General features: G+C 44.9%; 1 protein-coding gene across 8 annotated transcripts in view; it reads left to right on the forward strand.

Moving 5' to 3' along the window:
• Positions 1-22,750, forward strand: part of PHF21B (PHD finger protein 21B) — a 186,912-nt gene that overhangs the window by 109,236 nt on the left and 54,926 nt on the right. For 7 of the 8 annotated variants that reach the window (XR_009557663.1, XR_009557664.1, XM_060275180.1 and 4 more), the window contains one exon: positions 14,775-15,092. The exons of the other annotated variant lie outside the window; for it this stretch is intronic. Coding sequence is in view for 5 of the 7 variants with exons in the window: in XM_060275180.1 (XP_060131163.1) it covers positions 14,775-15,092 (318 nt within the window). In the remaining 2 variants the exon portion in view is untranslated. The remainder of the gene's footprint in view (positions 1-14,774; positions 15,093-22,750) is intronic. 8 annotated transcript variants of the gene reach the window in all.

Consider the following 22,750-nt stretch of genomic DNA (forward strand, 5'->3'; position numbering starts at 1 on the left):
TTTTATTTTAAAAGTTACCCTCCCCCCTCTCCTCTGCAAGATACACAGATGCTTCGAGAACATTTTGCATTACGAGTTTGACTTTTCCCATTAAATCCCATCCTCTTTTCCCCTTGTCTCCTTATTCGTTAAAATGCTGATTACAAGTCAGTAAGCACATAATTCAGCTCTTTGATGAGTGCATTGCCAGTGAGCAATGCAGGGGGAAATGCTAATTTTTTTTTAACCCAGCAAGCTGTCTAATGGCTTCAGAAATTAAAGGATAATTGCACATGAGTGAATTTCTGTTTTTACAAGTCCACTGTTACCATTTGGAAAGTATTTGCATTTTTCTAAACACACACACACACACATATATACACACACACACCCCACAACACTTAATGTCAAGTTGTTAATTCTTTGTTACTGATTTCGTCTGGAAAAAAAGAGACAAGTTCCACTCCTCAGCCTTCAGCATATTTATATGGAACATAGCTGTCAACTTTTCCCTTTTCTCGTGAGGAATCCTATTCGGAATAAGGGAACTTCCCTTAAAAAAGGGAAATGTTGACAGCTATGATCTGGAAACTAGTTTGGGGGATTTCAAGAACTGTACTTTCATATAAGGACAAGTTCACCTGCATCATGTCCCCAGCAAAGAGCTCACATGCAGAAGTTCCCAGGTTCAATCCCCAGCATCTTCAGGTGGGGCTGGGAGAGAGCCGTACCTGAAACCCTGGAGAGTCTGTGCTGAACTAGATGGGCGGCTAATGGGCTCACTCACTTTAAGGCAGCTTCCTATGTTCCTATGATTTTTCCATCCCTTGATTAGTCAGTAGAGGTGGGTGAATCTCTCAGTTTTGGTTTCTCTGTGTTCCTCATTTTTCCAATCTTCAATTCTCCACATTTCCACTTCAGCTGCATTTTTAAAAGTATGCATAAGAGTTAACCAGTATTTTGTTGCAAATTTCTCCTACATATACATTTTTGTATGCAATTTGGTCTAATAAACAGATATTTGTGATGTATTTTTCACCAATAGGTGGTTGCATGCGCACATTACACCAGTATATGCATTTTTGTACATACTGCTAGAGAATGTTGTTTGGAAACAACTATCTTCCTTCTAAATCTCCAATCAGGCATAAGGAGAGTAGTATTTCTCTGTCTCCCTGCTTTCTTCTGGAGTCCTGGATGTTTGTTTGCTAAGGAGTCGGGGTGGGGGTGGGGGTGGGGGTGTTGCTTGGATTTGAGCTACTCTTCTCCTTTGCTGAAATAGAATTAATGCACAGCACACAACCCAGATCCCCCTCTGCTGTGCTGATTGGATCCCCATGCCGATTAAATATTTCACACCGATTAGAGGAAGCTGAAAGCACTCAGCTGGTAATTCAGCATATACATGACTTGTACAACCATCGACTTTTAGGCTTAAGTCAAACACCCCAGTTTCTGGCAGTTTGGATTAGAAGGCGTCATCTGCATTAAAATCCTTCAGCCCTGTTGCCATGAAGCCTAATTAGCAGAAGTGCATAAGGGGAGGGAAAATGAATACATTGCATTGCAAATGTAACCCTAAGAAGTATCTTCTGAAAGCAAAAATCATCATCAACAACAAAAATGACTATTTTAGTTCTTTCTTTCATTAGGATCTCCTCCAGGACCCTTCTGGAGCAAAGCTTTTTTCTAAGATGCCTTATCCTCACCCTGCCATCATCTAGTCTTGCCAGCTGAAGGCAGAGAGAGAGAGAGAGAGAGAGAGAGAGAGAGAGAGAGAGAGAGAGAGAGAGAGAGAGAGAGAGAGAGAGAGAGTCCCACTTTGTTTCAGTAGGGCTTTCTGAGTAAACAACATGCGTAGGATCAGGTTCAGTGACTTTTATTTCTGTTTTCACTGGTTCTTGATATCTGCCAAGGTTTCTCTTTTCTCAGTAAACTGGAGGTAAAATATATATTAATAATCATGCTGTTGCCTTCTTTGGTCCACTCCGTATCCTTTGGTATTGCAGCCTATAATGCAATTTAGTGGCAGGAGTGTGGGGCTTGGTGGAATTTCTCTCTAACAGTTCAGTTCTAATCATAATGTGTCTGAAAAGGCTTAAGTACCCCTTGCTTTGTGGAACACTGAGCCAAGAGGGTGGCTTCCTCCTTCATCTGCACTAGTGCACTGAAGTGGGCTCTCTGGAACCCTTGTTAAAATTGCACCATCACATTTAACAGAAGGTTCAGTTAATTCTGTGCCTCTGATAGTGCCTATTGTCAGTTTGCAACATGCTCTTTCTCCCTTACTGTCCCTTCTCCCGATCCCTTGCCACCCTTTCTGCCAAATTATGTGTGTCAGGCTAAGGATGACTTATCCTTAAGGTTCAGTAGAACAAGTTCTATTTTTACCCACTTCAGAGCAAATAAATGCCTTTGCCTCCTGCTTTTTTTAATACCGGCATTTAAAAACAAAACACACATTGCTTCATTGGGCCAAACCGCCACCTCTTTGAAGCAGAAGCAGGGTATGAAAGCAAAAGCCCTATTCCACGGGTGTCAAAAACAAGGCCCGGGGGCCAAATCCGGCCCGCCAGACATCATCATGTGGCCCGCCGAGCGCCCCAGCCAGCGGGACCCAGCAGTGGGACCTTGCTGCTGAAGCGCCGCGCCGACAAAGCGCCGACAAACAGCTGGGGCTGGGGGGGTAGAAAGGCGGCCGGAGCAGCGCCGCACGGAGAGTCCCGAGCCTCTGCGATGCAGCAGTGCTCTGTAGCACTTTGAATCCTCCTCCTCCTGCCACGGCTCGGCGCCTGGAAATGGCTGCTGCTGCTGCTGAAGCACAGACAAAGCACCCAGCAGCGCTGCGTGGAGGAGGAGGATTCAAAGTGCTACAGAGCACTGCTGCGTCCCAGAGGCTCGGGACTCTCCGCACGGCGCTGCCGGGCACCAACCCGACAAGCCGCCTCCTCCTCCTCCTCCTCCTCCTCCTCTTGCCTCACCTCCTCCTCCTCCTGCCGCGGCTCAGCCTCATGAACGTGCAACTCTGAGGCTTTACGCACTTCTCCTAAAACGGACACCCGCTGCCTCACGCTGCACGGGAAATGCTTTTTGCCCCTGGGTCCCTTCGCACTCTTTTCTGGCGCTGAATCAAGGCGGCGACCCCCCCCCTTCCCTTTCTTTCTTCCTCTCTCTCGTTCTTATTCTTTCTTTCCCTCTCCTTCCTCCCTTCTTTATCTCTGTCTTCTCTCCCTCTTTCTTTTTCTTTCCTTCTTTATTCCTTCTTTCCTCTTCTTTCTCTCACCTCTTTCCTCCCTCCCTCCCTCCTGCTCCCTCTTTTCTTTCTTTCTTCCTTCCTTACTTCCTTCCTTTCTTCCTTCTGTCCTTCCCATCTTTCTTCCTCTCACTCATTCTTATTCTTTCTTTCCCTCTACTTCCTTCCTTATTTCTCCCTTTCCGTCTTCTCTCCCTCTTTCTTTTTCTTTCCTTCTTTATTCCCTTCCTTATTTCCTACTCTTCTTTCTCTCCCCTCTTTCCTTCCTTCCTCTCTCCCTCCCACTCCCTCTTTTCTTCCTTCCTTCCTTCCTTCCTTCCTTCCTTCCTTCCTCCCTCCCTCCCTCCCTCCCCTCCCTCTCCTCAGAAACATAGGATGCTGCTTTATACTTCTGGCCCATAAACCCTGGAACCAGGAGAGCAGCTCCAGTTAGTCAACCTCAGCCAGTCCCTTTGGTGAAGGGTGGTGGCTCACTGGCAGAACATCTGTCCTGCATGCAGAAGGACCCCAGCATCTCCAGGTACTAGTAGCTCTGCAAAGGTCCTGCATGAAACCCTAGCGAGCCTCCACCACCCAGTGCAGTTACCAAAAATCATTTTTCAATAAATTGTACAATAATTGTACATTTGAATATCTACTTGCCATTATTCTGACTATGTTTCTGCTTTCAGAGCTAGTTATTACTTACATTATTACAAAAAAACAGTAATAATTGAATGCAGTGACAATAATTTATGATAATAAAGAGTGGACACATAGTCCTACAGATACATCCGGCCCTTTGAGGGTGACCAAACTGCTGATGCGGCCCCCCGATGAATTTGAGTTTGACACCCCTGCCCTATTCTGTTCTTTGTCCCTAGCTTCTAGCACCCAGACGTAAAGTGCTTCTGAACATGGAGAATCCTCTTAACTATTTTTGATAACAGCATCTCATACTTACACCGGTCATAATTGGTCAAATTGTCTCTTAAAGTTATTTAAACTAGTGGTCATCACAGTATCTTCTGGCACTGAGTTCCATAGAGACCAATCTCTGTCTCATACCACAATTAAATACCAAATGGGCATATTCTGGAACTGGCCAGGATAGTTTCCGTTTGAAAGTATACATCTGTCTCTGTTTGTGGATGTTTTGAGAGATACACACATGGAGTGAAAGAAGGAAATATGACTGATTCACAGGCCCTGCCCCATGCTTCCAGTCTTGTGTGACGGGGAAAGCACCATGTTGGCTACTCCTGTCTGGCTACGGAGAAGTGGGGCTTTTAAACCCTATTGGCAAAGAGGCCACTCTTGTCTGGTTTAAGAAAAAATGGGAAAACATTCTTTTTAGATTTATTTTCTCAAAGCCTGAGACAAACATGTTTCTCAAGACTATCTTATCATAGAATTGTAGAGTTGGAAGGGATCCTAATGATCATTTAGTCCAAACCCCTGCAATGCAGGAATCTCAACCAGATCATACATGGCAGGTGCCCATCCAACCTCTGCTTAAAAACCTCCAAGGAAGGAGAGTCCATCACCTCTCATGAGAGTTTGCACTGTCAAACAGCTCTTACTGTCAGAAAGATCTACATGATGTTTAGTTGGAATCTAGTTTAGATCACAATAAATGGATTGATATACATGTGGTTTAGCACATGGCTATGATTTTATTCCTGCCAAAACCTAGCAGTTTGAAAGCACGCCAGTAAATGGTGTTTCCGTGCGCTCTGGTTTCCATCATGGTGTCCCATTGCTCCAGAAGCGGTTTAGTCCTGCTGTTCACATGACCCAGAAAGCTGTTTGCAGACAAACGCCAGCTCCCTCAGCATGAAAGCGAGATGAGCACTGCACCCCATAGTTGCCTTTGACTAGATCACCAGTGTTGAAACAATGATTCTTCAACATCAGCTTCGTTGGACTGGTCATGTTGTGCAGATGCCTGATGATCGTCTTCCAAAGCAACTACGTACTCTATTCCAAACTTAAAAATGGAAAGCATAATGCTGGTGGTCAACAAATGAGGTTTAAAGACTGTCTCAAGGCAAATCTTAAAAAGTGTAGTATAAACACTAACAACTGGGAAACACTGGCCTGCGAGTGCTCCAATTGGAGAACAGCCTTTACCAAAGGTGTCATGGGCTTTGAAGAAACTTGATCTCAGGACGCAAGGGAGAAACATGCTAAGAGGAAGGCACGCTTGGCAAATCCACACTGTGATCAACTCCTGCCTGGAAACCAATGTCCCCATTGTGGAAGGACGTGTGGATCCAGAATTGGCCTCCATAGTCACTTATGGACCCATTGTTAAAACCGTGTTTATGGAAGACAATCTTACTCGGCTACAAGTGATCGCCAAAGAGAGAGAGGAGAGAGAGAGATGCTCTAGCCGACAATGTTCTGATCAGAATTTAGGGATTCATCACAGATTGTAGTTGCAGAAATAGAATGTACTTGTATTTATAATGGTCAGTTGGAGTTCCAATTTATACCCAACTGCTTTCATGTGGTCAGCAGGTGCATGAAAGTTCTGAGGATGAGGTGTGCACACTCATCATGTACATGCTGCAATATCATTTTTCCATAAACAGGACCACTGGCCTACAAACAATGAAATGTTGTGTACATGAATATATGATGACCATGTGCTTTTATATATGGGTAAATCTTTGCCTAGCTCATAGAAGAGTAAAGCTTGGGGGGGAAAGGTCACACTATAGCTGTCAAATTCACTATTCATCTAAGTTCCAAACGCTGTAATTTTTTGAAAAGCAGGACTGAGAATACGTTTGTGGTTCATTTCCGCTGAAGAACAAAGATTGTTAAAATGTGTTTATTGTAAGTGGAGGGTAAATTAACAAAGGTCAAGACCCAGCCTTGTTGAAGAAATAACTATTTAGCTCTCTCAAAATGCTGAATTAATTTGAATGCTTCCATTCAAACATGATTGCTATTCATTTGTGAGCCTATATAACTCTCTGAGTTTCACAGAATATTTTTCTCTAGACTGGGGTGTTATGCTCTGCAGAAATATATAAATGAAAAGGAATGGATGTTGCTGTGAAAAGGAATCGAAGGATTTTTATTTCTATTTTATTGCCTCAAAACCTTAGTGTCAGGGGAATATTGTTCTGGAAGGATTAATAGAACCAAGTGCATGTCCAGAGCATGTTGGAGTTGTAATATGGACAGTGATGGGCAGTGAATTCTAAATCTCACTTAAACAGATCACTTCTCTCCACCCCCACCCCTGAGCCACGAAGGGATGTTGATGGCCTCACATCAATTTAAGTCACCACCACAGGGAAGAAAATGAGTGTCAGAAAATATAGTATTTACAGTGTGATCACACTCTTATTCAATGATTCCTATATAGACATGTGTGCACCAGTATCTGCATAATATGATTCTGCTCAAATGAAGCTATTTAGGAAGGATGACGATGGAGTATAAAACATATGAAGCTGAATCTCTTTCAAAACATGAGATAAACATAAGCTCAAGCATGGGAAGGAAAATGCTGAGGGAGACTTGAGCATCAAAATATAAGTAACTCTCCCAGAATGTGGATATAGAACAGTATCAGAGAGCTGTTGGTAAAAACACATACTTGCAAATGATGATGATGATGATGATACAGTAATAATAATTTATTATTTATACCCCACCCATCTGGCTGAGTTTCCCCAGCCACTCTGGGTGGCACCCAATCGAGTTTTAAAAGCAATACAGTATTAAATATTAAAAACTTCCCTAAATAGGGCTGCCTTCAGATGTCTTCTAAAAGTCTGGTAGTTGTTTTTCTCTTTGACATCTGGTGGGAGGGCGTTCCACAGGACGGGCGCCACTACTGTGGAGGCCCTCTGCCTGGTTCCCTGTAACTTCACTTCTCGCAATGAGGGAACCGCCAGAAGGTCTTCGGCGCTGCCTCTCAGTGTATAAGCTGAATGATGAGGGTGGAGATGCTCCTTCAGGTATACAGGACCGAGGCCATTTAGGGCTTTCAAGGTCAGCACCAACACTTCTAATGATAATACAGGTTTGTTAATGTAAGTAATAAATGTGATACAAATTCCATCCTTGCTGTACCACAGTCTAGGACTCAGAGGACCCAACTAACAAAACAATCCTAACAATATATTCTCAAAAGTCCTACTAAACTCAATGGGGGTAACTCCTCAGTACGTGGAGTTAGGACTATATCCTAAATCATAGAATAGGCCAATTTAAATAAATGGTTTTAAGTTACTTCAGGCCATTGATAACAAATTATCTACCCTTGAGTATGACTGACATTGGACAGCATCCAAAGTCTTTTACAAATAAATTCTTTTCTTGTTGTCAAGAAGTCTAGTATCTCCTTTTTGCTGTATTTTTTCAGCCACAAAAAGCAGTGCTGTACATTACAACCATTTATGACCAGTGGGGACTTGCCTGGTTTAGACATATTTTTCTTAGTTTAAGCCACGGTATGTATGATCTTTGCATTGCCCCATACTTCCTCTCTTCTCAGCATGCTGTAAGGCACTTCCTGCATAATTAACCATTGTTTCCCATCACATGTGATCCAGAAAACAATGGAAAGCGGGTTCAGAACAAACCAGCATCTTACATCAGCTTCAAACCATGGTTTATTAGGCCAAGATAATTAAATATGTGTCTATGCGTCAACATGTGAAATTAGTATTCTCCATTTATGCAAAATGCAGCTTATATATCCAGAGAGCTATGTAGATCCCTGTGTACAATCAAACTGTGGAGGTCAGAGTGGGGACCAATAGGCGCAATTTCCCTTTGTCTCTTTGCAAACACTTTTGAGTTTATTGGATAATTTTTTTAGCCTTTTTTGAGATGCCACCTAAATGCAAGGCATTGTCACCTTCCTCAGGTTCTGACAAACTCAAGAAGCAATGAGTGGTGCCCACACGGGAGGAGAAACTGGAAGTGCTGCATTGTTTACAAGAAGGCGTGATCATGTGTGCTGTGGCATGCAAGTATGGCAGGAATGAGTCCAGCAACCATGCCATCAAGATACCCGAGAAAGAAATCCAGGCAGCAGTAGAAGCGAGAGTGTACCTACAACTGCCAAGGTCACCAGCCACGTGTGGGACAAAGTTCTGGTGAAGACAGAGAAAGCGCTGACCATGAACTGCCAGCATGTCCCCACTGATGGCAACACCTTGCGCAAGAAGGTTCTCCATCTGTATGCACACTTCAAGTCTGCTACTGAAGAGGGGGAATGGCCTATGAAGGAGTTCTAAGCCAGCTCTGGTTGGTTGAACTGCTTCAACCTAAAGAAGCTCCACATCACTGGCGAAGCTGCACCTGCGGACACAGAGGCTGCTGAAGCAGACCCCAGTGAGCTGAAGAGGCTGCTGCAAGAGGGCTATTTTCCAGAGTGCGTCTTCAGCGCAGACAAAATGGGCCTGTTCTGGAAGAAGATGCCTGAGTGCAAGCAGAGAAGGCGACCCCTGGATTTAAAGTTGCGAAGGATCAGGTGACTGTGCTGCTCTGTGGCAATGCAGTTGGGCACTTGATCAAGCCGGGCATGCTGTACAGGTCCAAAAACCACTGTGCCCTCAAAGGCAAGAAGAAGAACCTGCTGCGTGTCTACAGACAGTCCAGCAAGAAGTCCTGAGTGACTGCTGAAAGCCTCCTGGACTGAGTCCACAAGCACTTCAGCCGGGAGAAGCGGCTGGAGTTCAAAGTGCTGGTGGTGGTGGTGGTGGATAATGCTCCTAGTCATCCACAGGGGCTGTAATTTCCACACAAAGATGTCACAGTTGCTCCCCCCCCCAATACGACTTCACTCATCCAGCAAGGGTAGCGCTGTGGTCTAAACCACCAAGCCTCTTGGGCTTGCTGATTGGAAGGTTGGCAGTATGAATCCCCACGACGGGGTGAGTGCCCATTGTTCTATCCCAGCTCCTGCCAACCTAGCAGTTCAAAAGCACACCAGTGCAAGTAGATAAATAAGGGCCGCTGCGGCAGGAAGGTAAATGGTGTTTCCATGTGCTCTGGCTTCCATCATGGTGTCCTGTTGTGCCAGAAGTTGTTTTGCCATGCTGGCCACATGACCTGTCAGTGGACAAACATTGGCTCCCATGGCCTGAAAGCAATATGAGCCCCATAGTCACCTTTGACTGGACTTAACTGTCCAGGGGTCCTTTACCCCCTTTTTTAATTATTCATCTAGCCTTTGGATCACTGCTTCAAGGCTCATTACACCAGACTCACCTTTGCCTTGTAGATCAATGCCTTGGTTGCTGAGCCACATCTCAACCTTGTGGCATTCTGGAACCATGCTGGCCTGATTGCAGGTTGGAATGGGCCCTGCTTCCTTCAGAACAGTAGATTTTCCTACAGGATTACATTTCTTTAGAGCCAGTCACAACAATTATCCTTCTGTACTTCGGTCATCAGAACCTCATTTGCGTAAACAGGGTATACAGTTCAGTGTGGACAGTAGGTGAGGTTGACAATTGAGTAAGAGGCTATGTACTACAAATTTTCATTTTCCTAATTTCACCATCTTGAGGCAATATTCAATGAACCAGGCTTCTTTGATCCACTCTGACAACTTCAAAAAAGCCAATCCATTGTTTAATAGCTGTGCAATATGATTACTTTATTTAACAAGCTGGGTCCGGATTAGTCCATGCTGAGGTTTCTTTTTAGCTTGTTTTTCTTCTTCAACTCACCAAACCACCATTACTACTAACAGAGACCTGTGAGATAGAGTGCCTTTTGCTTTTTGAAAGTACGTAAGCAGTAGCAAAGCTATTCGATTGGAGAGGCATATATTGGCTCTGCTTTGTATAGTTTTCGATTTGTGAACAGGACTCAGCCATGTAGCATACTGGAAATCACAAACAAGCAGCTGCTTTTCCAGCACATTGAAGTGTGTTTGCATGTGACTGGCATACATATTTCAAACTCCAGTTTGCCTGTGGCATCCTGCCGTGAAAATGAAAGTTGTGTTGCCGCTGAAAGGCGCTGCTTCAAAAATGGGTGTATTGTGAGGACTGTTATGCAGTATATGAGAAGCAGGGAGCTGCTTCCCAGCATTTAGAGAATGTTTTTGATTGGCTCTTCTTTTATGACATTTTGTTTTCAACTACAATGCCCAAAGCAAGCTTAAGAGATCCTTATTATTCATTGTTCCAAGAAGAGTCAGAGAACGTGTTCTGCTGACTGATTCCCAAAATGGAGATTTTCTCTCTTTTAAAAGGAGGATATTCTTTTTAATTAAATTTGGCAGAAATATAACATGGCAGATGTAGCTTTTGTTTGAGGATTTTTTTCCACCTCTCATATCATAATCTTTGTTGTTTCTGCCAACACCCCTTTATCAGGCTCTCCATAGGGTATGAAGTCAAAAAGAAAGAAGTTCATTAAAGAGGAAAACCAAACTGTTTCTCCTGGCAGGAGAATCTAATTAAGAAAGATGTTCTGCTATGTTTGATCAATGCATTTTTTCATGGAACCTTTCAAGTCAGGCACAGTGGTCGCCTCAGGACTCTCATGTTCCAGTAGGTTTGCCAGCAGTCAGGGTTTGACCCAAAGTTTCAGGATTTGTCTTTTTAAAAAGGTTTCCCAGTGGTATGTCAGGAGCACATCTAGGACCACAGATTGCGGCCCTCCCTGATCTCTCCCACAAAAATATCCCTTACCCCACATGCCCATCATGAGTCACCACACACCTGCTTCCCTTTCTCTTAAAGTGACTTGACAGTAGTAGAAAATGTATACAAAACCCCCACGGCAGATTAAAATGGCAAAAACCAGTTGGTGCTCATGCAACGCCCTGTGTGGAAGCATCTAACAGTAGCAGCAATGTACCTGTATGGTAGGACGTTATGAGCCATGGTTGGCATTGTTCGCTTTGTGCCTAGAACACTGTTCAGGAATGTTATGGTTGTGCCGTGAAACCTTCCTGTTGCCACTGACACCAGGAAAGTCTGAATGGAAAAGCAAAGGAAGTAACTGTGTAGACATGGTGGGGTGGAATAGCCTGTTGTGTGCCTGGGCTAAGTCTAGCATTCAGAGGTGGGTTGGGGTTCCACTTATAATATACTTGGCTCAGGGGTCCAGAATTGGAAAGGACACATCTGAATCACCCGTGTTTTGAACTTCAACCACCAATACTAGTTTCTTTTTGTTTGTTCATTGGTTTTTATGATGGAGACTACTAAAAATGCAAGTGCTCTTCCTGCAGCCATTCAGCCCAAGAACTCTGCCACTTTTTCATAAATTTCCATAATGACCTATAATATAGTGTTAAGTTCGTTTATTTATCTGTTTAGGCCATAAAACTAAGATTCCTTGCAGTAGAAAAGAGTTAGAAAAACTCTTTTCTCTTTCGACTTTTCTTTGGCTTTATGTAGAATAAACATCGTAAACCATGATGTAAGTAGAACACACTATGTACACATTTTTGTTTCTTGGTTTCATGGATTTGTGCAATAAGTGTTTGAGTCTAGTTCTCAATGGGCCATATTAGTTCAGACTACACATGTGTGCTCACACGATAACAACAACAACAACAACAACAACAATAATAATTTTTATTATTTATACCCCGCCCATCTGGCTGGGTTTCCCCAGCCACTCTGGGTGGCTTCCAACAGAAAAATAAAATAATAAAATAAAATAATCTATTAAACATTAAAACTAAACAGGGCTGCCTTCAGATGTCTTCTAAAAATCTGGTAGTTGTTTTTTTCTTTGACATCTGATGGGAGGGCGTTCCACAGGGTGGGTGCTACTACCGAGAAGGCCCTCTGTCTGGTTCCCTGCAACTTGGCCTCTCACAACGAGGGAACCGTCACAAGGCCCTCGGTGCTGGACCTCAGTGTCCGGGCAGAATGATGGGGATGGAGACGCTCCTTCAGGTATGGAATGCTCACCCACACAAAAACAATTGCCGGCATGTAAGAAGCTCATCAAGGAGGTCTCCAGCTTACCTTCTCTCTGGCCTGCTATTTTAAAAATCTTCCACTGTGTGAATCCTCACCTCCACTCTGAAATGGTGTGCAGCCCAGACACAGGTTTACCCCACAGAATCACTGGTGCCCATTTATGTTGAAAGACATAAATGCTTGAGTTAAGTCTTTGTGAATAAAAGTCTCAGATACAGATTGTGACTTTTTCCTAAGCACCACTATTCTGGCTAAACAGTCTTTGAGTCTGTGCTCCTTTCTCTTTGTATGTTCTCCAACATTTCAGAGATGGAAACAGGGACCTTTTTGCATACCAGTTGCATCACCCCTGCTCTCTCATTAAAAATTGCTGCCTGAATGCTGACCTCTCCACTCCACTCCGTACGCATTTCACATTGTACATTGTGTTATTTCATTTGTAATTAAAATTCCTATCCTGCACTAGTTTGAGGGAAGGTGAGTTAAACTGAGTGTTTAGAATGCTTAATTCCAACATGGATCTGACAGTACACTAGAGAATTGTTTCATCTCAAACATATACACCAGCATTTGCTGAATCCATAGGCTGTGCCCTGACTAAAATGGTTCCCACAGAATTTGATTTGCTCATCATATCCACAGCATTTAAACACATCATGCATTTTTAAAGGTTCCTCATTAGCAGATCTTACTTGTAAGTCAGTTACAGTACAAGATTTGGGATCAATTATAAACAGCTTTAATGCTACTTTCATGAGTCACTGTTCCAGAGCTTTTCTACCCTGAAAGGCAGCATAAATATATCAAAAGAAATAAACAAAGGAATAGAACTATCACTCTAAAACTGAAATGTGGTGACAGTAGCATTAACATGTAGTGTCTTGTCTACCTAACATGGTCGTTATGAGGATAATATGGGGATACCATGTATATTTCCCCCCACCTACTTTGGGAAAGAGTATGATACCGTAGGAAGCGTATGAAATAATATCAACACAAGAAGTCTGTCAGCAACAGAGTACCAATATATGTTTGCTTATAAATGTGCAACTTACATAATTTCAGATTTCTGTAGTGTCCTCCCCCCCCTTGAATGTAGAGTACACTGAGATTTTTTTAAGGGAAAATATTCAAACAAAAACTTTTTGCAAAACAAAAATCTTATATCTGCTACACTTTTACAGTATAGTTAATAGTTAACTTTTTACTGTTCAGTTTTGTGTGTTATACTGTAATTAGCAAGTTTAAAGGGGTTGTAAAACTGGAACTTCTGCCGGTGGAAGAAAGCAAGCCCGCTGGTCAGTGTCACTAGATGACAAAATTAAGAAAACAGACAAAGGGTCACAGGCATTTTGGGAAGGAGATGTGAAGGATCTACATCAGGAACAAGGGACGGGGGGTGAATAAAAGATCTATTGCCCCCGCGGATCCTGCTGCCTGAGGCCCTGCGCTCGAAGCTGTGGTCAAAAGAAGTCTAAAGGGAAGGGACCGAAGACATGCAAGAGAGAATTGAAATAGATCGCATGCTCTAAGCAGCAGAAATCTTTACCAAAGAACTGGGGTGGGCGGTGGGTAGAGGATATATGCGCTTTTTAACTTCTAAAAGCCCGTTATCATGGAGCGCACAAATCTATAGGCTGTATAGCTCTACCCTATGCACACTTATTTGGGAGTAAGCCCCACAAAACTTAGTACAGTACGACTAAGAGGTAAATGTGATCTAATTCCAATGAGCAGGAGCTGCGCCGGAGAACCAATGGCTCGGCTCCTGCTGATTTCGAAGGGGCATGCGCAGAACTTCCTGGCAGGCAAAGCCGTTGCTTTTGTTTGGCTGGCTTCCCTCTGTGCGCGTCCTCGAAGGGTTGCGCTTCGGACAGTCCCCCTGCTGTGGTTGCTTCTCAGCAGCAGTAGCGGAGGTCGGCTGGCTTGTTTTCCTAGAGTCCCGGCGGCCCACCAATGTGTACTGCTAAATGGAGGAAGGCAGGATCTGGATCGATAAACAATTAAGGCACGGGCGATCCGAGTCAAGTGATCCCAAGATGCTCCCTTGCTTAAGAATGTGTGTGAGAGTGAGAGTGAGAGAGAGAGGGACTCCCTGAATTAAATGCAGGTCTGCCGGCCCCGACGGTGCTCGCGAGCGCCCTCCGCTCCCCCGACAGACGGTCCACCCCAAATGGGCCGCGGGAGCCCCCGGCGGAGCACGCGCTGCCCCGCTCTGCTCTGCGGAAAAGGCAAGGCGGAGTTGGCGGCCCCAAAGAAAAGCCCTTTCCCCAAAAGGAAGCCCGCATCCCCGACGGGGAAGAAACAACCGCCTGCCCGGCCCTCTGCCTGCTGCAGCGCCGGGGGTCGCCGACAAGCAGGCGGGCTCTGGCAGCAGAAGCCCCGCGGCGAACCTAGGCAGCGTCGCCGCCGCCGCCCAGCTCGGAGGCGGCGTGATTCCCGGGCTGTCTGTGGAGCCGGGGGGGGGGTTCCCTTCGCCGCGTGTGCTGGCGCTCGTGCGGCGCCTTCCGTGCGCTGTGCGCCGCGCTCCTGCCCGCGCGCGCCTGGGGCTCCGAGGGGGCGACGGCGGGGGCGGGGAGAGCCCCTTTAAAAGGCGGGAAGCCTGAGCGCATGTCCCCTTCTTTTTCCCCTTGCAGAAGCTGGCCGTGCGGAGCTGCTCCGCCGCGGTGCTGGTGGCCAGCGCAGCAGGGAACGGCGGCGCCAGCGGCAGCACCAAACAGCCGGCGGTCCCGGCGCTCCTCAAAGCGCCCGGAGGCGGCGGCGGCGGCCCCAGCTCCGGCCCTCCGAGCGTGGCGCTCTCCGTGCTCCCGTCCAAGGGTCCCGTGGCCATGGTGACCGCGCATCTGAACGGCGGCCTGGGCTGCAGCGCCGAGCAGAGAGCGCCCATCAACCTGCAGACCAAAGGGGACTGTAGCGCCCGCCGCGCCCCCGCCGGGCCGGGATCCCAGACCCAGGTGAGCGGGGAAGGAGGGCAGCCGGGAGGAACGGGGGTGGAGGGGACGGGAGGGGGGTGCTGGGCAACGGGAGTCCGAAAGAGGGTGAACGCTGTCGGCAGCGCACCCTCGGGTGGGTTGTCTGAAAAGCTCCAAATAGACGCACACCTGTGTCTACTTTGGAAACCCGCCTTGCTCGATAGCCCTGGAACTGTGAAACTTTGCTCATGTGCTGGAAGATCGTTGCCATCAGTCGCTAATCGATTTATGATGAGCCAAGCAAAGGTCCATCCTCCCCAATAAAAATAACTCAGGTGTGGAAGTAAGAAGGTAGAGATGCTGGAGTGAGTAATTGGCGGGGGTGGCCGCTCAGGTCTGCATTTGAGTACTGAGGGTGGTTTAAAAGGCTCCAGCACTCTGGGTCTCTGAGCATACTCTGGATATGGTCATGCAGTCTAGTGAATCGCTGGCCAGTCCTACCCAGTTGGTCAAACTCTGAGTCTTCAGCTTTCCAGAGTCTTGGGCAAGACACTCTTTCAATCCAGCTGCCTGAGATCTAACTAAACTGGAGACCCCTGAGCCTGCAGCTTTGTATGCAAAGTTATGTGAGGTCTTGCTTCTTCCCAGCTGCAAAATGAAGTCCAACCTTTCCTTTGGTGAAGTGAAGCTGCCCCTCTTTGATGGTGTATGTGTGTTTCACTGGTTGCAAGATTCAGTGGCTGCGAGCACATGCAGAGTGCCTTTTGTCTCAGACGTTACAGACGCGGGCTATGTCAAGGGTGAAGAGAATAGAGGAGGAAGAGGCTGGAGCAATGAGGGAGCAGAAAGATTATGGTAAGAAGGAACCTTCAGGAGGACAGTGATGGCAATGGGGTTTGGATGCTCTAAAGATGAGCAGGGAACAAAAGATGGGGGCTATACATAGGGATGTCTGGAAACAGGAGGGCCTGCTTACAGAAAGAAGTAATGTGTAGTCATTGACGTGGGTTTTCCAGAAAATTGTCCTCTGAATAATTTGCATTGAAATAGTTTATGATGCTCTGGAGAATGAATTAGTTTAGCATGTTTATTTAACTTGCAATTTAGTAAAGAAAGATGTGAAACAGCCAGGCTTGCCAAGCATTTATTTACCCTAGCATTAATTCATTCCTACTAATGAACTTAAGAAATTGTCACTCCCTCCCTGTATTGATTATTGAGAACTTTCTAATAATGCTGTTGATTATTCAGAGTTGGGGCTTCTTCTGCTGATTTTAGTCATTTTGCTATGTTGTTTTTAATACTTGCTTTATTATAGAGAAGCAATTGATACATTTTAAGAATGTTTTTTAAATGTCAGTTTCTGTTGGGTTTTCTATCTCTCAGAGTGGAGAATAATATTCAGTGTAATTAATGCTGTGTGTAGTGCTGCTTTTGAATAGTCGCAGACAACCAGAGGAATGTGATACTGGGTGCAAAGGCCAGATTTCTGAGAATCTAACCTTTTTTGTAACCAAAACAACAACAAAGTGTCTCGTTCATTGTGTGCAAGGTTCAAAGTGCACCAGCAAAGCCTGGCAAAATCTCACAAAATGATTGAATGAGATTTCCGGTGGTGGTGGTGGTGTGGTCTTCAGTGCCTTGCATATGTTCTATATCTCCTCATAACTTGGATAGGCAGTATAAATTATGCAAAATTAAACATGCAAGTAATTGATATTCATAATGTATACAGTTAAGAGAATTCAGATAATCTTGGAACAGAATTTGGTTCAGGTTGTGTTTTAAAGCACAGGTTGGAATAAACCAGTTGGAATAAACTTCTGTCTTCTGTGACAATTTCTTTCTTTCTTTTTTGTTTTGTTCCTGTCTGTTCATAAGACTGAAAAAAGAATATAGTTCAGATCATGTTCTGCAAGGCTCCCAGAACCATTTGGGAAAGTAACTTTAAGAATATGAAAATCCATTTTGACATCTGGCTAGCTTTGGACGTTTTGCAGTACACATGTTTACATCAGTCGAGCATCAGTGGGCTCTTTTTAACAAGCAATAGAAGCCAATACTTTTGGCTAGGCATTTGCCTAAAGCCTGCTTTCAAGATTCCTTATTCTGGAAAGTCTTGTTGCAGCATAGTGAAATGACCATTGTAGTATCTCAGACAGGGAGTAATTAACCCCAAAACCTGTGAAATATGCATTGCTATAAGCTTAGATGACCAAAATGCAGCACAAACTGTCTTAATTGCAGCACAAACTGTCTGTCCATCAGTTCTTATTTGTGTGTATCATCTCAATCAGAAGAGGCTTGCAGGTTTTAGAGTGACTGCAGTCACAAGTTGGCCAAAAGCAAAAACCAACCAACCAACATAAAACCTGAGGCAAGGTGGGTGCTTGACTATAGGTGGTCGACTCCTCAGTTCAAGAAGTGGTCAGATTGCCCATTTAGGATGGCACCCACCCCCCAACCTAAATGAGCAAGTGCCTAGTTTGGGGTGCTCCTGGATCCAACAGTGTTCTTGTAGGTGTAAGTGACCATCATGGCAAGGAGCACCTTTGGCCAACGTCAGTTTGTGTACCAGTTAGGGCTGTTCCTGGGCAAAGAGAGCCTGGCCAGTGATTCATGCACCAGTAACCCAAAGTTTGGACACTGCAGCAGGTGCAGAGTGTGGTGAAATTACTATTGTCAAAGAACAGTACTACCTGGCTGTGTACTTAAGCTAGGGTCAGTGTGCTTGTTTGTGTTGACTCATAGGGATTGGTTGGATGCAGAGGACTAGTGGGAGGAACCAGCTGGGGAACTTCTAAGTGCAGAAGGCTCAGAGCCAGGGGGTTGGTGGTGGCACAGTGATGGGTGGTCAGAAGGTGAAGATTGGGAGGAGGCGGTGTTGGAAACTGGAGAGGTAACAGGGTTTAGTGAGCAGGGAGAATTTGTGTCAGAGAGAAGTCCAGGGTCAGAATCATAAAATGAAGTAGGAAAGGAGGGAGGCCAAGCTGGTGAGAAGCATGGGTGTCTCCCCAGGCAGTGGGATCACAATGGGGGGGGGGCGGTGCGCTCCTGGTGCCATGTCTCCGGGGGTGACAAGGTGGCACCCCACCGCGGCGGTGCGAGCAGAGGATCTTGGCACTGCGCCGCCGGTATTCCGCTACGTAGCGTGCTTGTGCAGTGTCGTTACGTGCGGCGCATGCATCGTACGTAGCGACGCCGCACATGCGTGCTATGTAGTGGCGCCCCGCCCCCAGGTGCCCGAGCGGCTTCCTCCGCCACTGTCCTGAGGCAAATACTTTTTAAAATTTCACTACACCTTTTAAAATATCGTCTGACTCTGTTTTATGGTGCTTCTTGAGACTGCTTTGTTGTTCTGCTGTTTTAATTTTAAACTGCAGTTTTGTGATATTGTTTTACTCTTTTAATTGCTTTTTATTTGATTCAAAAGCCACCCTGAGGTTTTAGCTGTTTTTTTTAACTGAGCTAGGAATTCAGTACATAAATAAATATGCTTGTGGCATTGAATAAGTAATGAAAAAGAAGAAGAATGGTTTTATTTGCGCTGTGGCATTCTCAGGACTGTAGACTGTAGCATGGAGTTTGCAGTGCTGATTTACACCATGTCATTTGTTATCAATCCTTGAAATTTCAGATTTGCCTAAAGGAGGTTGTGGTTTTGTTTTGTTTTGTTTTGTTTTGTTTTTGCATGTGTGTGGAAGCAGCACAACCCTCATATTGCCTTAAGGCACAGCATGGAAATGTTGGTTGTGTTGGCAGCTCAGCTGTTATATCAAGTTATATAGATTTTCTTTTTGATGAATAAATAGAGGCATGAAGTACATGTGCAAGCTACACTCCATAATACCGTATGATTTCAGAAATGTTGCAGTAAATGTTGCTTCTCCGAGCAGAGGATGCTGGTGCAAGCCCAGCAGGCAAAATATATAGTGTGCCCATGGAATGGTGAGATAAGCATCTTTCATCCCAAGAGCCACATCCCATCATGGAGAACCTGGGTTGGTGGGGGGTGGGGCATGCGCCGGTGGTGAGCAGGGTCAGAAGCAAAAGCTGATGGGGCAATGAATGTGACTCTTACATTGGGTACAGTAGGATACCTTTTGGGCAATGTAAAAGCCAGATTGTTCTGCACACACAGCTCTCCATTGAACAAACAATCCATCCTTTCAAGATGGCGACGGAGACAGCAGCCTGGTCAGACTCTCCCGCTTTCAATTAAGCTTTTAAGTAGTTTTTAGCCACTTCGTGATTTTAAACTCAGTTTTAACGTTTTACTGGCTGTTTTACTACCTCATCGCTTCTCCTTGGTTTTAGTTTATTGTTTTAGTTTATTGTTTTATTGTTTTACTGCTCAATCTGTCCTACTGCAACAACGGATGCCTGATGAAGCCTGTTGCTGTGAATGACTTGCTGTTTTCTCTACTGGCTAAAAACTTGGATTAATACATTGCTGTGGAGACTTGGTTCTGGCTTGGATAAGGTACGCTTAGTCCCCCCAAAGAACTAAATTGCCGGGCTGTGGGGGTGAAGGTGAAGACGCCGACTTTCATACGAACAGGCAGTGAAACATATCCTCACTGCAAGTGCTGGTAGCCTCGAAGGAAATATTTATTACCTGAGTTCGTGTTAAAATATTATCCCCCCTCTTCTTGATAATCTGAATTATGGGATATGGGAAACGTCTTAGAGATTCCGAGGAGACAGTTCCCTCTTCCTTTCCAAGATCAAAGCAAACAAGGGTTGAATCATGTCACTTTAAAGAAGGGAGTAATCTACTGGAATGTTCCTACACGGTAGAAACTCAGAACCGCTTCAACCCCCTGATTGATCACACGCCAGTACTTAAAGACGAAGAGCAATTTATGCCACAAATAACAAGCGATGTGGCCAACAGCAAAAGTGTAGTCTCTCTTCAGAAGGAGGAATTGGTCGTTGACGCAGCCAATCATATGGCATTTGAACAGTTACATTTAATAATTAAAACCTTGCACTGTATATTCAAAAGAATAGATGATCTTTCCTCCCAGCTGCACAGTCTTCAACAAAAGCTAGTTACTACTACACTATCGTCAGCCGGCGTTAAGTCCCTTGAAGAGAGAAAGGCGACGAGGAGTTTGTCCTTAAATAACAAATGTACTGACAAATCTAAATACAACCTTAACCTTCAATTAGGTCATCAATCCTTGATTCTAAAACCAAGGCAAGTGAGCCTAACTATACAAAATGGGGACCCAAGATGGAGAACTCTGGGCGGTGCTAAGGAACTCCTGAAGGTGCTTTTAAATATTGAGGCAGCACAAATTGACCTTTGTGCAGTCCTCCCCCTTGCCCATCACCACAAATCCCAGAGAGTCCTGCTTGCGTTTCAATCTACAAGAATTCCCTCTATCATATTACGAAGGAAAGCATTTTTGTCTCGCTGTGGGATAACACCAACGAGAGCCTTCATAGACCCTACGCCTAAACCCCTATTGTTGGAGGCAATAACCAAAGAGGTCTCAAAATCTGCTAATCCTGATCCACTAGTGGATGACAGAGTAGGTGTTCTACCTCAGGAGAAGAGTTATGTGGCCTCCACTCCTCTGAAAAAGAACAATGACCATCTGGTAAGTGGCCTGACACCTCCAGAAGAGATCGAACTCATTGCCTCCTTTGCAGATTTACCAGCGGTGGAACAAAAAGAAATTATTAATAGGCTGGAATCGCTTAAACTCCAACTTATTAGGAAGCTCAGCACAAGAACACCCACATATAGCGAACATGACATCCTAGAAGAATCAGATCATATGGAACTCGAAATATCAAATGCTAAATGTATGTCGGTAATGGAGGATAAGATACAACCCCAAGTAGTAACTACTGGCCCTTCCGTCCAAGCAGAACAACCCGCCGTGCTCTTAATAGATTTACAAGACTCACCCTCGAAAAATATTCCTGAAGAAAGCACTCATGACATATCACAACAGGTAAAATCCCCTTCTACACATTCATCGATGCCCGACCTGGAACCTTCTTATAGCACTGACCAAACAAGAGAAGAGGTGCCTCTGCTAACTTTCCCAAACAGCTCACTCTCCCAGCCTCATCCCTCATTGCAGAGTATTATGGATTCAACAGCAAGACCAGAGACGGAACTGATCGAAGACCCAACAGGCCACATAAATCAAGTAGTCCAAAAGACCAGTAGCAGGCCACAGAGAGACCAAACGTCTGACGAGATAGCTGGATCGCATTTGGTGGCCCACCAAACCTCTCTGGAAAAGGGGACCTCCCCTGCCCAAGGTCCTACTCCTAGAGGTATGAGTGGCCAAGTTCAACAGTCAGATAACTTTGCAAATCCTCCCATTCAGCTTTTGCGAGGGATTTTTCATCAGAGGAAAATAACTGATTTTTTTAGTGGCTCCCCTCTTCCCGTATTAAAGTTGAACCAACCTTCTGAATGACAGTTACTCAGAAGAGAGAGGAATCCCCAGCCTACAATATTAAGTTGGAACATTGCTGGATGGAAAAGTAAAATATTAGATCCAGAATTCCAAAAATATATTAATTCCTTTCTTATCATATTATTACAAGAAACCTGGGTGGAGGAGGAAATTGAGATAAATGGCTTTGAGTCTATATGTCTGCCTGCTAGCCCGTCAGCGAGTGGTGGCCGCCCTAAAGGTGGCCTTACAATTGGTATCTCTCTTAAACTTCGGGCTAAACTTTCACTAGTGCATGCATTACCGCCTTATGCTATTACCGGACTGATCTCTGGTGAAAACTTCTCCTTATTGGTTACAAATGTATATTTCCCCCCGGGAGGGTTAGCAGCTGATCTGACTTCTAGATGGGAATCCCTAGAGGATTTTTTACTTTCCTGCTATCTCAAGTTTCCAAATGTCCCTTCCCTTATTGGAGGCGATTTTAACGCTCGGATAGCTTCAAATCGGGAGGCTCTTATAAAGTCTAAATGGTGGGTCGACCCCGGCACTCAAACATACGATCCAGTATATATCCCCACTAGAATATCAAAGGATGTAAAAGTCAATAAGGCGGGAGTGATGCTTTATCAGATGACTTTACGCCTAAATTTAATTATATTAAATGGTAGGTGTCCTCCAGATATTCCAGGAGAATTTACCCATCTAGGGTTAAAATCAAACAGTGTCCTTGACTATGTATTGGTCTCCCAGGATCTATTTTTGAATGTCACCTCTTTTAAAATTGACAATGCTCAATTTAGTGACCATCTTCCCCTGTCAACCAAGTTATGTGTTGACTGGCAGTTGCTCGACCGTTCCCACCCAATCCCGGTGATTGAGGAGTCGACTACTAAAATAAAGGGGATTAAATGGTCCCCTGCCCTTGCCCATAGATATAGGGATTTTATCCGAGAAAAGTTTCCTGGCGACCAGCCGGACGTAGGAATAGCCCCGCATGATCCAATTAAGTGTATGAGGTTTTTTTCTTGCCTGATAGTAGTTTTAACTCGCTTTTTTACTTCTCCAGCCTATGGAGTTAAAAACCATTATTTTAAATTTGGCGCCCCTTGGTTCAACTCCTCTTGCAAACAAGCCAGACTCCATCTACACACGATATATAATGACTATAAACTCTCCGGTGCTCCTGCCTTACCTCCATCTTATCCCCTGGCTAAAAAAGCATACAAACAGGCCCAGAAATCGGCCAAAAGGGAATGGCAACTAAATCGTTGG

This window comes from Zootoca vivipara, chromosome 5 (assembly GCF_963506605.1).
Source record: "Zootoca vivipara chromosome 5, rZooViv1.1, whole genome shotgun sequence".
Taxonomy (NCBI): domain Eukaryota; kingdom Metazoa; phylum Chordata; class Lepidosauria; order Squamata; family Lacertidae; genus Zootoca; species Zootoca vivipara.